This window comes from Pipistrellus kuhlii, unplaced genomic scaffold (genome assembly GCF_014108245.1).
Source record: "Pipistrellus kuhlii isolate mPipKuh1 unplaced genomic scaffold, mPipKuh1.p scaffold_m20_p_3, whole genome shotgun sequence".
Lineage (NCBI taxonomy): Eukaryota > Metazoa > Chordata > Mammalia > Chiroptera > Vespertilionidae > Pipistrellus > Pipistrellus kuhlii.
This window is the reverse complement of record NW_023425529.1, coordinates 96,062,974-96,081,048: the sequence shown is the minus strand read 5'-3', so window position 1 is coordinate 96,081,048 and position 18,075 is coordinate 96,062,974. Positions and strand designations below refer to the sequence as shown.

Genomic DNA, 18,075 nt, shown 5'->3' with positions numbered 1-18,075 from the left:
TGCTTCTGGGGAGGATTACGTCAAACCCAGCACTAGGTGTCGCTGCAACCTTCTTTGGGTGCTGCTCGGCAGGCGGTAGTGCGTGCTCCCAGCTACAGTGGGGGAGGGGCCGGAGCTCCCCAGCTACCGTAGCTGCCTGCTCCGCGGGACCCCGATCCCTCAGGCTGTCCTCGCAAACTCTGACCTTTCCGTGGGTGACTGAAAAACTCCCTTGAATCCACGTGTCTGCGCCGATCCGGGCGTCTCAGCTGCTCGATGGACTTCCCCGCTATGGGTTTTCCAGGCCTCAGGGATGCTCCTCCTTTCCTGGTAAGATGGCGCAGCCTTCCCTCCGGGAGAGCTCGCCGGGAGAGCTTGCAGCGGCCGCGGCAGTGCTGGCCTCTTGGTCAGGAAATCCTGTCCAGCGGACCTTTTCTTACCTTCCTTGAAAATTCCGCTGCCCCTTAGCTGCCAATCACCATTCCCTGAGCGACTCAGATGCTGCTTCTATCTGTTCTGGGACCAGAGTCAGAACAAGTCCAACTGTTCGGTCGCCATCTTCAAGCTCCCTCCTTATTTATAATAATTTTTTAATTTTTGTTTTTTATTTTCATTATTTGCAACATTTACTCAAGAAACTTATTTTTTTCTTTTTTCCTCACTTGATTTTACCTTTTTAATTAATACATTTTTATTTGTAAAAGTAGCATTATTACTACTATTATTTTACGTTTTTTAACTTATTACTTTTATTTATTTTTATTATTATTTTTTTAAGTGTCATATTATTTGCTCTTTATTTTACTTCAGGATTAGTGTTCTACAGTCTATTTTTACCTTTCCTTCACCAATGCTTTATTCTATCTCAACCCTACCTTTATGCCATCACTCTCTTCCTAACCTTTCCCCCTTTGGTACCCTGTTTATCTTAACCCTTTCCTACTCTAGATTTTCCCTATTTTTTCTGTATACCCTCTGCTAAAATTTCACCCTACTTGTGTATATCTAATTTCCAACCCCCTGCTCCAAGCCCATCCACACCTCCCTTTTCGCTGTCCTAAAAAAAAAACACACCAAAAACAAAAAACAATAGACCCCACTAAAATATAAAGGATTATTAAGAAATACCACAAACAACTCTATTCCAACAAACTGGACCACCTGGAGGAAATGGGCATAGTCCTGGGAAAATATAACCTTCCAAAACTCAATCAGATAGAATCTAAACACCTCAATAGGCCAATAACTATGGAAGAAATTGAAGCAGTCATCAAAAATCTTCTGGCAAACAAAAGCCTGTAGCCAGATTGCTTCACAGGAGAGTTTTACCAAACATTCAAGGAAGAACTAAAACCTATCATCCTGCAACTAATCCAAAAAATTAAATAGGAAGGAACACTTCCAAGATCCTTCTATGAAGCCATCATTATCCCAATACCAAAACTAGATAAAGACAACACAATGAAAGAGAAATACAGGCCAATATCCCTCATGAATATAGATGCCAAATCCTCAACAAAATTCTAGCAAATTGGATCCAGCAGTATATCAGAAAGATCATAAAATATGACCAAGTAGGATTTATCACAGGGATGCAAGGATGGTACAATATCTACAAATCAATAAACGTGAGATATCATATAAACAAATTGAGAGAGAAAATGACATAGTCATATCAATTGATGCAGAAAAAGAATTTGACAAAATCCAACACCCTCTCTTGACAAAACTCCCAGCAAAGTGGGAATAGAAGGATCATACCTCAACATAATAAAAGCCATATATGATAACCCACAACCAACATCATAGTCAATGGGCAGAAACTAAAACCATTTCCCTTAAAAATAGGAACAAGACAGGGATGCCCACTCTCACCACTCCTGTTCGACACAGTACTGGAAGTATTAGCCATTGCAATTAGATAAGAAGAAACATAAAAGGCATCCAAATTGGAAAAGTACACCTGTCCTTATTTGCAGATACCATGATATTGTATATAAAAAATCTGAAAGACTCCATAAAAAAACTAATAGACTTAACAAACGAATTCAGCAATGTAGCAGGATACAAAATTAATGCCAAGAAATCTATGGCATTTCTATACACCAATAGTGAACTTAGAGAAAAAGAGACTAAAACAGGAATCTCATTTACCATCGCACCAAAACAATTAAGATATCTAGGAATAAACTTAAGGAGGTAAAAGACTTATACATGGAAAACTACAGGACCCTGAAAAAAGAGATAGAGGAAGATGTAAACAGATGGAAGAACATACCATGTTCATGGATTGGTAAAATCAACATAATTAAAATGTCCATACTACCCAAAGCAATCTATAGATTCAATGCACTCCCCATTAAAATACCAATGCATATTTCACAGACCTAGAAAGAACTCTCAAAAATTTATCTGGAATATAATAAGACCACAAATAGCCACAGCAATCCTGAGATAGAAGAATAAAGTAGGTGGGATCTCAATAACAGATTTCAAGATGTATTGCAAAGCCACTGTTCTCAAAATAACCTGGTAGTGGCACAAGAATGGACATACAGACCAATGGAATAGAATAAAGAACCCAGATATAGACCCAAACCACTATGCTCAATTAATATTTGACAAGGAGGCATGAACATCAATGGAAACAAGATAGTCTCTTCAATAAATGTTATTGGAAAAATTGGACAGATACATACAAAAAAACAATGAAACTAGATCACCAACTTATACCATACACAAAAATAAGCTCAAAATGAATACAGGATTTAAACATAAGATGGGAAAACACAAAAATACTAGAGGAATCCACTGGCAATGAAATCTGACATATGCCAAAGTAATTTCTTCACTTATACTGCCCCTAGAGCAATAGAAACTAAAGTGAAAATAAACAAATGGGACTACATCAAAATTAAAAGCTTCCACACCTCAAAAGAAACAATCAAGAAAACAACAAGAAATCCCAGTGTATGGGAGAATATATTTGCAAATGTTATCACTAATAAAGTTTAAACATCCAAAATTTATAGGCATCTTATACCAGGTAATGAAAGGAAGATAAATGATCTAATTAAAAAAATGGGCAATGAACCTAAATATAATGCTTTCAAAAGAAGACAGAAGGACGTCCAAGAGGCAAATGAAAGTCAATAATTATCTGAGAGATGCACATCAAAATGACAATGTGTTACCATCTCACACCTGTCAGAATGGCTATCATCAATAAATCAACAAACGTGTTGGTGAGGATTCAGAGAAAAAGGAACCCTCCTGTACTGCTGGTTGGAATGCAGACTAGTGCAGGCACTGTGGAGAACCGTATGGAGTTTCCTCAAAAAACAGAAAATGGAACTCCCATCAATCCCAGTAATCCCACTCCTAGGAATATATCCTAAGAAACTAGAAACAACAATCAAAAAGGATATATGCACTCATATGTTCATAGCAGCACAATTTACAATAGCCAGGATTTGGAAACAGCCTAGATGCCAGTCAGCAGATGACTGGATCAGAAAACTATGGTACATCTACCAATGGAATACTATACTACCATAAAAAAAGAAGGAATTCTTACCATTTGTAGTTATCTGTATGGAACTGGAGAATATTATGCTAAATGAAATCATCCAGTTAATGAAAGAAAAATACCACATTATCTCACTCATTTGTGGATAATAAAGAACATTATAAACTGATGAACAAAAAATTGGTACAGAGGCAGTAAAGCATCAAATAGACTGTCAAATCACAGTGGTAAGGTTAGGATGAGGTGGGGGAGATAAGAGATCAACTGAAGGATTTGTATGCATGCATATAAGCATAACCAATGGATGCAAAACACTGGGGTTTGAGGTCAATTATGAGAAGTGGAGTGGGAGGGTCAGTGGTAAGATATGTACACATATAATACCTTAATTAAAAAATGGAAAAATAATATTAACCATAAATGTAGGGGTTGATTTCTGGGTTCTCTGTTCTTTTTCATTATCTATATGCCTATTCTTATGCCAGTACTGGGCTATTTTTTATTGTTGTTGTTGTTATGTTTTAAGTTTATATTTCATTTTTTTATTGTTTAAAGTATTATATATATTTCCTTTTTTCCCTGATTGACCCCCCTCTTAGTCCCCTCTCCCCAGGACAAGCCCCCACCACACTAGTGTCCCTGTCCACTGGCTATGCTAATGTGCATGTATGCAAGCCTTCCACACCACCTCTCCTGGCTGTTTTTTTAAAATGTGTTTTTATTGATTCCAGAGAGGAAGGGAGAAGAATAGAGAGAGAGATAGCAACACCTATTATAAGAATCATTAATTGCCCCCTACTGGGGATCTAGCCTGCAACCCAAGCATGTAGCCTGTCTGGGAATCAAACCATGACCTGGTTCATATGTTAATGCTTAACCACTCTGCAACCTTGGCCAGGCAATACCAGGCTATTTTCATTAAAATAGCTTTGTAGTATAGTTTGATATCTGGTATTGTGATCCCTCCAACTTTGTTCTTTCTGAAGATTGCTGAGATGATTGGGTCACTTTTGGTTCTATATGAAATTTTAGAATATTTGTTTAGATCTGTGAAATATGCCATTGAAATAAGGATTGTATTGAATCTATAAATTGCTTTGGGTAGCATGGACATTTTAATGGTGTTAATTTTCTAATCCATGAACACAGTATATGCTTCCACTTGTTCGTGTCAATTTCTTTCTTCAATGTCACATAGCTTTCCGAGTACAGGTTTTTTTGTTTATTTTTTACCTCTTTGGACAAATATATCTTTTAGTTACCTTATTTTTTGTTGTTATAATATTAAATGGAATTACTTCCTCAGGTTCTCTTTCTGAGAGTTCATTATTGGTGTATAAAAATGCCACTAATTTCTGTATATTTATTTTGTACCTTCTTTGCAAAATTGATTTGTTAGATCCAGAATTTTTTTTTTGGGGGGGGGAGTATGGAGTCTTTAGGGTTTTCTATGTACAATATCATGTCATCTATGAATAATGACAGTTTTACTTCCTCTTCTCCAGTTTAGGTGCCTTTTATTTCTTCTTTTTGTATGATCACTGTAGCTAGGACTTTAATTCTTTGTTGAATAAGAGTGGTGATAGTGGACATCACTGTTTTGTTTCTAATCTTAAGGGAAACACTGTTACTTTTTGTCTATTGAGTATGATATTTGCTGTAGGTTTGTCATATATGTCCTTTATTATGTTGATGTATGATCCTTCTATTCCCACTTTGCTGAGAATTTTATCATAAATGGCTGCTGGATTTTATCAAATGCTTTTTCTGCATCTATTGACATGTGATTTTTATTCTTCATTTTGTTTTTTGATATATCATTTTGCAAATAATGTGCCAAGCTTGCATACCTGGAATAAACTCCATTTGGAGAGTAGAAGAGAGAAGGAAAGACAAAAAGAAGCAGCAATGTGAGAAAAACACATTGATTGGTTGCCTCCTGCAGGAGCCTCGACCAAGACCTTGGCTGGAGAGGAGCCTGAAACCAAGGTATATGCCCTTGACCGGAATCAAACCCAGGACCCTTCATCCACAGTCCGATGTTCTACTTAATGAGCCAAAATGGTTAGGGCTGTGATGTCAATTTTTACTTCTGCTCATTCATTTCTGGTTTTATTTATTTGGAGCCTCTCTCATTATTTCTTGATGAATCTGATTAAAGATTCATCCATCTTGTTTATTTTATTTTTTCAAAGAATCAACTCCTGGTTTCATTTATCTTTTGTATTTTTTAAAGACTGTATGTCATTTATTTCTGCTCTGGTATTTATTATTTTCTTCCTTTTTCTGAGCTTGTTTGTTGTTCTTTGTCTAGATCACGTGTCAAACACAAGGCCCGCGGGCCAAATCCGTCCCGCCAGGCCTTGCAATGTGGCCCGCACCGCGCTGTCATCACTGCGCTCCGCTGCGTTTCCATCACAATGACAGTTTATGACTGTTCAGTAAACCATTCGGCCCGCGATTTAGGCTGGATTTTAGATTTTGGCCCCTTCTCTGATTGAGTTCGACACCCCTAGTCTAGATCTTTTAAGTATAGGATTAGATTTTTTATTTGATGTTCTGGTTTCTTGAGGTAGGCCTGTAATGCTATGAATGTTCCTCTCAAGATTGCTGTTGCTGTGTCCCATAGATTTGGGGTTCTTGTATATTCATTTTCATCTGTTTCCAGGTAATATTTTTATCTTTTCCTTGATCTTTTTGGTACCACATTCATTGTTTAATTACATGCTATTTAGCTTCTATGTGTTTGAATGTTTTGGGGTATTTAAAATTGTAGCTGATTTCTAGTTTCATGTCATTGTTATTCAAGAAGATGATTTCATTCTTTTTGAATTTGTTAAGACTTAAGTTGTGTCCAAATATGTGGTCTATCTTTCACTCTTTTTGAATTTTTTAAGACTTAATTTGTATCCTAATATGTGATCTATCTTTGAGAATGTTTCATGTGCATTTGCGAAAAATGTATATTATGCTTGCTTTGGAATGGAATGTTCTATAAGTATCAGTTAAACTCACTTGATCTATTGTGTCATGTTGTGGTAGTTTTCACTAAGCACTTTGGGTATCCTTATAAATACTATTGATACTTTGAACTCTATTTCTGATAAGTTCCTTACCTTCATTTTTTTTCCTTTGGAGATTCCTCCTGTTCTTTCATTCTTGGTCATTTTTGTGTGTATGTGTATTTTTGTGTGTGTTTTTAATCTCCCATTTTTTTAAATTAATTTTTTACAGAGAGAAAGGGAGAGGGATAGAGAGTTAGAAACATTGATGAGAGAGAAACATCAATCAGCTGCCTCTTGCACACCCCTTACTGGGGATGTGCCCACAACCAAGGTACATGCCCTTGACCAGAATCAAACCTGGGACCCTTCAGTCCACAGGCCAACGCTCTATTCTCTGAGCCAAATCAGTCAGGGATTTATCTCCCATTTTGACTGTCTCTTTGTTTTTGTTTTTTTCTATGTATTAGGTAAAACTGTTGACTCCCAGTCTTTGTAGGTGTCCTGTAAGACTCAGTGTGAAGTCTCCTTGCTCTTATGAGCTAGGTGATCTAGGAATGTCCTTTGTGTGTGGTAAGTGTACCATCCTGTTGTAATTGGGTATTGATTGCTGTTAGTTTGTTCATGGATGGGATAGACTATCAGGCTGGTGACTTGAGGCTGAATTCTGTATACAGCATGCAAGCTTCTATGCAGGTGATGCAAAACAAAAAACAAAAAACAAAAAAAAAGAAGAAGAAGAAGAAGGAGGAGGAGGAGGAGGAGGAGGAGGAGGAGGAGGAGGAGGAAAGGAGAAGAAGAAGAAGGAAGGAGAAGGAGAAGGAGAAGAAGGAGAAGGAGGAGGAGGAGGAGAAGAAGGAGAAGGAGAAGGAGAAGAAGAAGAAGAAGAAGAATGGAGAAGGAGAAGGAGAAGGAGAAGGAGAAGGAGAAGGAGAAGGAGAAGGAGAAGGAGAAGGAGAAGGAGAAGGAGAAGGAGAAGGAGAAGGAGAAGGAGAAGGAGAAGGAGAAGGAGAAGGAGAAGAAGAAGAAGAAGAAGAGAAAAGAGAATCATAAGAGAAATAATAAAAAAGAAAAGAATATACAAAGAATTAAAGAAAAGAACAGAAAATAATATAAAAATTAAAAAGGAAAAATACTAAAGAATAAAAATGAAAGAATAGGAAGATATAGGAAAAAATGGGGGAAAATATAAAAGAAAAGAGAAAAACAAAAATAAATAAATAAATAAGTAAATAAATAAATAAATAAAATAAACAGAAAAAAAATGGAGTTCACCCTAGCAGAGTTTAGTGCATGCTGTGTTCTCATTTTGGATATACTATTTGTGAAGTTTGTTGGATTCTGCATCGATGATGTTTGAAGCTAGGTGTGTTAGTTCCGTGCCTCTTGGGAAGAATTCTGGTGTAAGCCTATGTTAAACTCTGACTATGTTTGGCCCTTGGCAACCTGTTTGAAGCTACAAGCAATCCTCAGTTTGTGGTTGCCTCTAGTGGACTTGGCTATGCATGAGAAAGACCAAGCTATGCTCCAAGGCTAGCTTATTTTCAGTACAGGGTCTAAAGATGGAACAGCAAGCATCTCAAGGCACTCTGGGACCTGCCTCCAAATACTTCCACCTGCTGTCTGACTGTAAGTTTTAGTCACTGAAAGGGCTCACTGGAAGTGCCTCTGGTAGAATCAGGAAGATGGGACTAGTGGATCTCCTGTGAGGGGAAGGTGCCTTTCAGACTTCAGGGAAGATAGTGGGTATGATTCCCCCATCCCAGAGCCATACATCTGAGTTTGTCCATGATTTTTTTTTCTTCTGATCTTGGCAAGGCAGAGACCCTGGTAGTCAGGTGGGTGGAGCTTTGAGAACCCAGAGGTTATGTCTGCTGCAAGTTGGGAGGGTCTCCTTTGACAGAGAAGTTTTGGTCTGGTTCATGGGGAATTGGAAGGAATGGCTCCACCCAAAAGCCAGTCACTGACCCCTTCCCTGAGTCTGTTCAGACTTCTACACCCTGGCCAATGCTACTGACTCTTCATCAGAGCTTAGACCTACAGGGTGGTATGAGAGGGATTGCTGAAGGTGTGTAGTAGCTTTCCCCCAGGCTGATTCCTCTCAGTGAGGATTGCTCCACCTAAAAAAGATGGCTCCTGCAGGATTGGAGGATGACTCAGTACAGGGATCCTGTTGGGTGTGCCCCATACATTTTTCCCCAAAACCACAAACCTCAGATTCTCCTCAACTGATTCCAGTCTGCACTGTACTATCTCTGCTTGAGTCCAGGATGAGTAGAGGCAAACAAAATTTTGTGTTAGCCCTTTAAGAGGGTGCCTTTATCTCCAGTGGGTTCCACCTTTCCTTGGCAAACAGAAACACTGCCAGAATTTCACAGTCATATAGTATGTGGGCATCTGTTCCTGCTTCTCATGCTCTATTTGGGAGCCCATTCTGGAGTTTAAACTTCACACCTCTCAGAGGGAACTTCCCACAATTGAGCTATCCCTCCACAAATTAAGCTGCTGCCCATTGGGCTGTGAGGCCAGCCCCTTTCGCATCTCTGCCCTCCCTGCCAGTCTCTTAGTGGTTTCTTCTGTCAGTCCTTGGTATTAAGTATCCTCTTCAGAGTCTTTAGTTTGAAATTGAGAATGATTGTTCCCCAATTTAGTTCTCTTTCCAGAGTGGTTCTGGGAGGAGGTCAGAGTAAGATCCATCAATTCCATCACCATCTTGAAAAGAGCTAAAAAAGCCTCTTCTTACTTAGATTCTGTACTTTTTATTGTGTAAACATTTTAAAGATATATGTAAACCTTTGGTTAATTTTCAAAGTTGTGAAAACATTTATTTTGACAATTTTTTAAAACCAGTATTTTTGTTGTCTATGTAGGAGTAGATTTGCAGAGACCCTCACTCTGCTATTGCTATTTTATTTTCTCTATCCTTTAACTTTCCACAACTGTGTGTACACCCGGGGAAATTTCCTTCTTCTTTGAATAATGATTATATGAATATTTGTCCTCCACTAGACTATAGGTTTCTTTGGGACAGGAACTTTTTTTGGTGTGTACAGTGCCCTGCACATAGCATGTGTTAAGTCAATTATCGGTTGGGCAAATATCCCTGTATTGCTAGGTATGGTCAGACAAGGCAAAATGTCTCCGCATGGAAAGGTCATCCAACTGCTTTTATATTCAGTGTTGGCTCTGTAACAGGCAGTAAGTAATTTTCTGGAGACAATATCAGTTCAACCTTGCTGTTTGTCTTTAAGTTTTGGGATTATTATCTTAGAATATGGCTGAATTAATCCATTCAACTAATATATAATATTTACTTATTATGTGCAAGGTGTTGTACTTGTGCTGTAGACAAGGTAATATGAGTCTTTGGCTCCATGGAGTTTAAAATTTAGAGGAAAGGCCAGGACCAGTTTGGCTCAATGGATAGAGCGTTGGCTTGGGGACTGAAGGGCCCCGGGTTCGATTCCGGTCAAAGGCATGTACCTTGGTTGTGGGCATATCCCCAGTAGGGGGTGTGCAAGAGGCGGCTGATCGATGACTCTCTCTCATTGATGTTTCTAGCTCTCTATCTCTCTCCCTTCCTCTCTGTATAAAATCAATAAAATATATATTTTAAAATAAATAAATAAATAAAACAACCTCCAAACATTTAGTACAAATTGTGATAAGTATCATGAAGGGGAAAAAATGGTATTGAGATAGCAAATATGACTATTTAGTATCTTACAATAATGGTTTTTTGTTGCAATGTTTTTGTATTTTTGGCAGATATATGTCCTTTTGCAAGATAGTCCTCATTATGTTTTCTTTTTTTTTTTCTTCCTAGGTTCCCTTCCCTCCCCCCCCAGGAGAACTGTATATGGCATTTTAGCTTTATATTTAGTTATATAAAATATAGAATTCACTGCTTCATTCTTGCCTCCTCTTAGCCAGCATATTCTATCACTGCAATGGCCCTCTTTCTTGTTATCTCAGACACTGTTGGGGAAGACCTAGGTCAGATACAAGTAATGGGAACCTGATTCATTTTTAGGAGAGGAAATAAAGAAAATATATAAAAGTAAAATTAACACCCAAATATCTATGGCATTTTTATGCACAAATAATGAACACATAGAAAGAGAAACTAATGGACCTAAATAGAATCTTCTCAAAAGAAGAGAGAAGGAAGGCCAAGAGGCACATGAAAACATGCTCAAAGTCACTAATTATTCGAGAGATGCAAATCAAAACAACACTGCGGTACCATCTCACACCTGTCAGAATGGCCAACATCAACAAATCAACAAACAACAAGTGTTGGCGAGGTTGCAGAGAAAAAGGAACCCTCGTGCACTGCTGGTGGGAATATAGACTGGTGCAACCATTGTGGAGAACAGTATGGAGTTTCCTCAAAAAACAGAAAATGGAACTCCCATTTGACCCAGTAATCCCACTCCTAGAATTATATCCCAAGAAACTAGAAACACAAATCAAAAAGGATATATGCACCCCTATGTTCATAGCAGCACAATCTATGATAGCTAGGATTTGGAAACAGCCTAGGTTCCCGTCAGCAGATGATTGGATCAAAAAACTATGGTATATCTACACAATGGAATACTATGCTGCCATAAAAAAGAAGGAATTCTCATCATTTGCAGCAACCTGGATGGAATTGGAGAACATCATGCTGAGTGAAAAAAGGCAGTCAATGAAAGAGAAACACCACATGACCTCACTCATTTGTAGATAATAAAGAACATTATAAACTGATGAACCAAAAGATAGACATAGAGACAGTAAAGCAACAAGCAGACTGTCAAATTACAGCAGGGAGGGTAGGGAGATCTGGGGGAGATCAACCGCAGGACCTGTATACATGCATATAAGTACAACCAATGGACACAAAACTCTGGGGAGGGAGGGTATGTAAGGGACGGGGGGGTGGGGGTGGTAAAATATGTACACAGATAACAATTTAATCAAAAAATGTATTCACCACAGAAGTGGGCATGGGAGGGGGGGGCGCATAAAAAAAGAAAAACTAAAAAAATAATCCCATTTACCATTGCAATAAAAAATTAAGATACCTATGATTAAATTTAACTAAGAAGGTAAAAGACCTATACTCAGAAAGCTACAGAACATTGAAAAAAGAGATAGAGGAAGATATAAATAAGTGGAAGATTATACCACGTTCATGGATTGTTACAATCAACATCATTATAATATCCATACTACCCAAAGCAATCTACAGAAATATGCTGTTGTATTTTAATCCCCATTAAAATACAACAGCATATTTCGAAGACCTAGAACAAACTCTCCAAAAATGTATATGGAATAAACAACAAATGGTATTGGGGACATTGGACAGATATATGTAAAAAAAAAAAAAAAAAAAAGAAAGAAAAGAAACTAGATCACAATTTACACCATACATAAAAATAAACTCAAATTGGATAAAAGATCTAAACATAAAATGGGAAACCATAAAAATTTTAGAAGAATCCAGAGGCAGCAAAATATCAGACATATGTAATAGCTGTATATTTACTGATACATCTCCTATGACAATGGAGACTAAGGAGAAAATAAACAAATAGAACTACATCAAAATAAAAAGCATCTGCACAGCAAAAGAAACCATCATCAAAAAGCAAGAGTATACTCTGCATGGGAGAATATATTGCCAATGTTACATCTAATAAAGGTTTAATCTCTAAAATTTATAGGGAACTCATACAACTTAACAAAAGAAAGTTAAGCAATCTAATTTAAAAAATGGGCAAGGACCCTAAATAGGCACTTTTTGAAAGTGGACATTCAGAAGGCCAAGAGACATGAAAAAATGCTCAGAGTCACTGACCATTTGAGAGATGCAAATCAAAACAATAATGAGTACCACCTTACACTTGCCAGAATGGCTATCATCAACAAATCAACAAACAAGTGCTCGCAAGGATTTGGAGAAAAAGGAACCTTTCTGCACTACAGGTGGGAATGCAGACTAGTATAGCCACTTTGGAAAACGGTATGGAGTATCCTCAAGAATTAAAAATGGGACTCCTATTTGGCCCAGTAATCTCACTTCTAGGAGTATATCTCAAGAAATTAGAAACACTAAAGAAAAAAATATATGTACCCCTATCTTCATAGCAACACAATTTACAATAGCTAAGATTTGGAAACAGCCTAAGTGCCCATCAGTAGATGAGTGGATAAAAAAACTGTGGTACCTCTATACAATAGACTACTTACTACGTTACTATAAAAATGCAAGAACTCTTACCATTTGCAACAGCATGGCTGTACATGGAGAGCATTATACTAAGTGAAATAAGTCAGTTGGAGAAAGATATCACATGATCTCACTCATTTGTGGAATATAATGAATAAAGTGATGAACAAAAATATATCCAGATACATAGAAGCCTCAAACAGACCAACAAACCTCAAAGGGAAGGAAAGGGAGGGTGAGGGGAGGAGGTAAGAGGTCAACCAAATGACTTGTATCTATGCATATGAGCTTGACTAATGAACCCAGACACTGGGGCGGGGGGGGGGGGGGGGGGGGTGTGGATGCGGGCATGTACTGAGGGTGGGAGTGGACGGGGAGAAGCCAATGGAGGAAAAGGAGACATATGTAAAACTTTCAACAATAAATGAAAATAAATAAATTAAAAGTACATAAAGGGCTGAAACCAGTTTGGCTCAGTGGTAGAGCGTCGGTCTGCAGACTGAAAGGTCCCAGGTTCGATTCCGGTCAAGGGCATGAATATTGGTTGCGGGCACATCCCCGTAGGGGGTGTGCAAGAGGCAGCTGGTCGATGTTTCTCTCTCATCAATGTTTCTAGCTCTTTATCTCTCTCTTCCTCTCTGTAAGAAAATCAATAAAATATATTAAAAAAGAAAAAGTACATAAAGGCACAGAGTAATAGGTGGCCATAGGAATCTAATTAGAGTATTATTTTAGCATACCTGGTAGACATAGGAAAGGATCCACTGTTGATTGTTGGTTTTATCTAGCTGTGTTGCTGAGTAGAGGCCAATAGGTATGGATGACAAATCAGAGGACAGAAAACTTGGATTTTCCTTTTTAAGAGGAACTCTCAAAATCAATACAACCTTTTTTTCCATTTCTAACATCTAACATATAGTGGAAACAGCCTTAAAATGAGAGAAAGGCTAGGAAAATGCAAAATGGTGAGTGCTCATAATCATCTAGATAGCTAGGGCAGAAGGACATGAAAAGTATTCTTGGTGACCTCACTAATTAGGCTATTTCTTGTCTCTTTGGCCAGTGTTTGTCCAGCATGATGCTGCTCAACTCTACTTCACAGTATGGAACCTAATTAAGGGCCAAATCACTGATGTGGACTTGGTAAGATTTTAAAAATAGAGAACTAAGAAGTTTAAGATGCTGCTCATTTAACTCATTAAGCAATTGTTAATGTAATGTATAATGGATATTACTAGTAAAAGAGAAAATCCTATAAAATGCTTATTACAATTCTGTAATATTAATATTATTATTTTGTACCTTTTTAAATAGAGCAAGAGCATTAGTGACTGCCATTTCTGGAGCTTCTATCTCGTGGCTCTCACTTCTGGAAATTATCCTGACCACGTCCATTCATGGCTCTGTGTCCTTCTTATCTCTCCCCTCCTCTGTTTTATAGGTAGAGAGACTGCAGGCCCTGTATACAATCCAGATGAAGGAGTCCTTTATTTGCCTTGAATGTACCATAGAGTATAGCAGAAACAGTAGCATGCTGACCCTCCCACTTTCTCTTTTTGATATGGACTCAAAACCCCTGAAAACAGTGGTAAGGAATTTCTCTTGGTGAATTTCCTGTTCCCATACAACCTAGTGTTGCCAATGCCCCTTGATTATTTTTTTTAATTAATTTATTGGAGTGACATTGGTTCACAAAACCATACAAATATACAACTCAATAAAACATCATCTGTACACTGCATTGTGCATCCATCACCCCAAGCAAAGTCTCTTTCCATCCCCATTCTCCCCACTTTGCCCACCTCCACCTACCCCTCACCCCATTTCACTCTATAATCGCACTGTTGTGTATGTTTCTGTGAGTGTGTGTGTGTGTGTGTGTGTGTATGCAAAAGTAGATTTACAGTTGTTTATATGAAAAATATATAATACAAGAATAAACTGTGTTTCATGTACTCACAACTGTAAACCTGCTTTTGCTCGTGTGTGTGTGTGTGTGTGTGTGTGTGTGTGTGTGTGTGATGCCTAATCCTTTCACCTTCTTGCTTCTTTAGTTCACTAATTAGGCTTTTTTTTAGCTTACCCTTGACTTTTAAAAAGTCATTTCTGTTTTCTTTGCATGGGTCTCCCTAAGTTCTACTTTGATTTGACAAAAAAAATAATTTCCCCTTCTATATCCACTTTCAAGTGCCCCTCCTGTTTTATTCTCTAATCAGTAGGTTCTTTTTGAAATCCTGACCTCTGGGCCAGACAATAAGGTGGACATAGAAGAAAAACTTAAATCTCTATCTGCAGGGTGAGGGGATGTATTCTAGAGGGGAAATACCAACCCTGTTTTATTTCTTGTTCTCCTGGGACAGGAGGATGCCCTGCACTGCTTCTTCCAGCCCAGGGAACTGTCGAACAAGGACAAATGTTTCTGTGAGAACTGTGGGAAGAAGACCTGTGGGAAACAGGTACTCACTCTGTAAAACCAGATTCTTCCCCAGTCTAGGTTGCCCCATGAGGATTTCCCAAGAGACTTCATAGGCACCTCATGGTGATTGAGGGAGGGATTCCTAATTAGGCCCATGGATCATTCGGCTCCTCAGATCACATCGCTGAGAGGGACAGAGCCTTTAAGGATAAGAAGAGAAGATCTTAGAGCAAGAGCAGAGTTTTCTCCTCAAGCAGATTCTATTGTTGCCCTGGATTCCAGGGTCTGTACAAAACCTAGACTGCTCAGGTCTTCTGCGGGAGAACTCAACAGATAGCCAAAAGGACCTTCACTCTGTATTGTATCATTCTCCTCTCCCTCCTTTTTCTTTTACAAGCTCATGTATTATAGTAGTTTAAACTGTTTCTATGTTTATTTAACAACGCTCATAGCAGAGAAAGCAGTCTCTCAAATGTACACTTACAGGAATGGAAGAAGAAGAATCCATAGGCAGCAAAATATCAGGCATATCTCATAGCAATATAGGACTACATTAAAATAAAAAGCTTTTGCACAGCAAAAGAAACCATCAACAAAATAACAAGAGAGCCCACTGCATGGAGAACATATTTGCCAATGGTTTAATCTCTAAAATAAGGGTTTAATCTCTAAAATTTATAGGGAACTCACACAACTTAACAAAATGAAAATAAACAATCCAATAAAAAATGGGTAAAGAACCTAACTAGGCAGTTTTTTTGAAAGTGGACATTCAGAAAGCCAAGAGACATTTGAAAAAATGCTCAAAGTCACTGATCATTTCAGAGATGCAAAATAATGTGGTGCCACCTCACACATGTCAGAATGGCTATCATCAACAAATCAATAACAAGTGCTGGAGAGGATTCAGAAAAAAAAGAACGCTCATACACTGCTGGTGGACATGCAGACTGGTACAGTCTCTGTGGAGAACAGTATGGAGTTTCCTCAAAAATTAAAAATGGAACTCCCATTTGACCCGGTAATCTCACTTCTAGGAATATATCCAAAGAAACTAGAAACACCAATCAGAAAGGATATATGCACCCCTATGTTAATAGCAGCACAATTCACAATAGCAAAGATTTGGAAACAGCCTAAGTGCCATCAGCAGATGAGTGGATTAGAAAACTGTGGTATACTTGCATAATAAAATACTATGCTGCTATAAAAAAGCAATAACTCTTACCATTTGCAACAGCATGATGGATCTGGAGAGCATTATGCTAAGGGAAATAAGCCAGTCAGAGAAGGATAAGTGCCACATCTCACTCATTTGTGGAATATAATGAACAACATAAAGTAATGAACAAAAATAGATCCAGAGACACAGAAGCATCGAACAGATGGTCAAACCTCAGAGGGAAGGCAGAGGAGGATGGGCGAGGGGGAGGGAGATAAGAGATTAACCAAAGAACTTCTATGCATATAAGCATTGCCAATGGACACACATAGGGGGTGAAGGCCTGGGTTGGGGGTGGGGCCAGGTCTGGCTGGGAGGAGACAATGGGGGGAAAAGGAGGCATATGTAATACTTTTAACAATAACGAATTAAAAGTAAATAAATAAAAATTTAATTTTGAAAAAATAAATAAAATATTTTATGAAAAAAGAAAAGATTTTATATATTTACTTATTTATTTGTCCAATTGTTTACACTATTACAGATGTCCCCATTCCCTTCCTCCCCATTTTCTTACCTTTACCCAGTCCCCACCACCCTAACCCTGGCCTTCACCACACTGTTGTCTGTATCCATGGGATATGTATCTGCTTCCCTTTTAACATACCTTTTGCTGTGGTATTTCTCTGAATTTATCCTTTTCAAGTGCCTTAGGATTTAATCTCCATAGTGATTTTGCTTTTGCAGGTCTTGAAGCTGACGCATTTGCCCCAAACCTTGACAATCCACCTTATGCGGTTTTCCATCAGGAATTCACAGACAGAAAAAATTTGCCACTCACTGTATTTCCCCCAGAGCTTGGATTTAAATCAATTTCTTCTGAGTGATAAAGACCTCTGCAATGCTGGGTACCAGGTGACATGCTTCTCCCCTCCTGTCTACTGCATCTCATTAGATACTGTGTCCTTTTGATTTTACCCACCTCACTAGGCTGCTTTAAGTTAAACACTCAGAAATAGCATTTTGGTGTGTCTCATCTGTGTCATTCTCCCAGCTCAGAAATTATGTCTTCTGCTGTCCATGTTTAGTATACAAAAAGGAAGGAAAACTCACCAACAACCAGATGTAATTAACAGAAATATTTTCATATATTCAAGAAACACTTAATTTTAAAAATAGTATTTTAATGATTGAGACATGTGTGTTCTTGAACAATAATGGTGAACTGTTATCACTGTGCCATCACCACCCTCATTTACTCTTTATAGCTGCTTTCCTTTTCTTTAAGATTCAAAAGATTATATTTATAAATATTGGGCTTGTATTCATATACCTTGTAGCATGGGGAGAAGGAACCTGAGGGAAAGAACCCTGATTCTGGACCTTCCTTTTAATAAGATGTGTAGTACTTACCTATACATAAGTAAACACAATGGGCTGTGAATATAACATCAACCAAGTTTTCTTTTTAAAGCAACTTATGTCCACTTTGAGGGTAATTAGGAAGTGGCCAGTACATTGGACCAAATTTAATCAAAGTAAAGTTGAAGTCAATTGTCCTGAGCTAATAATTTATTGGAAAGTTCTGAGAGAAAAAAAAGTGACATAGATATATTTTCTCCATACGTTTGAAATTATATATTTATCACATTCTATTTTTAGCTGTATATACCATTTCTGAACTTTTTTGTTCCAATAGTCTGTTCACTATTCATGCTCTAGTATTTTAAATACTGAGGTCTGATAATATGTTAAAAAGCTTAT

The 18,075-nt window shown here is 37.9% G+C and overlaps 1 protein-coding gene across 1 annotated transcript in view; it reads left to right on the top strand.

The window, feature by feature from the left end:
• USP18 (ubiquitin specific peptidase 18) overlaps positions 1 to 18,075 on the top strand; it is an 80,952-nt gene that overhangs the window by 58,888 nt on the left and 3,989 nt on the right. The window contains 4 exon segments of the mRNA XM_036458019.2: positions 13,797 to 13,876; positions 14,175 to 14,321; positions 15,094 to 15,189; positions 17,059 to 17,226. Coding sequence (XP_036313912.1) covers positions 13,797 to 13,876; positions 14,175 to 14,321; positions 15,094 to 15,189; positions 17,059 to 17,226 — 491 coding nt within the window.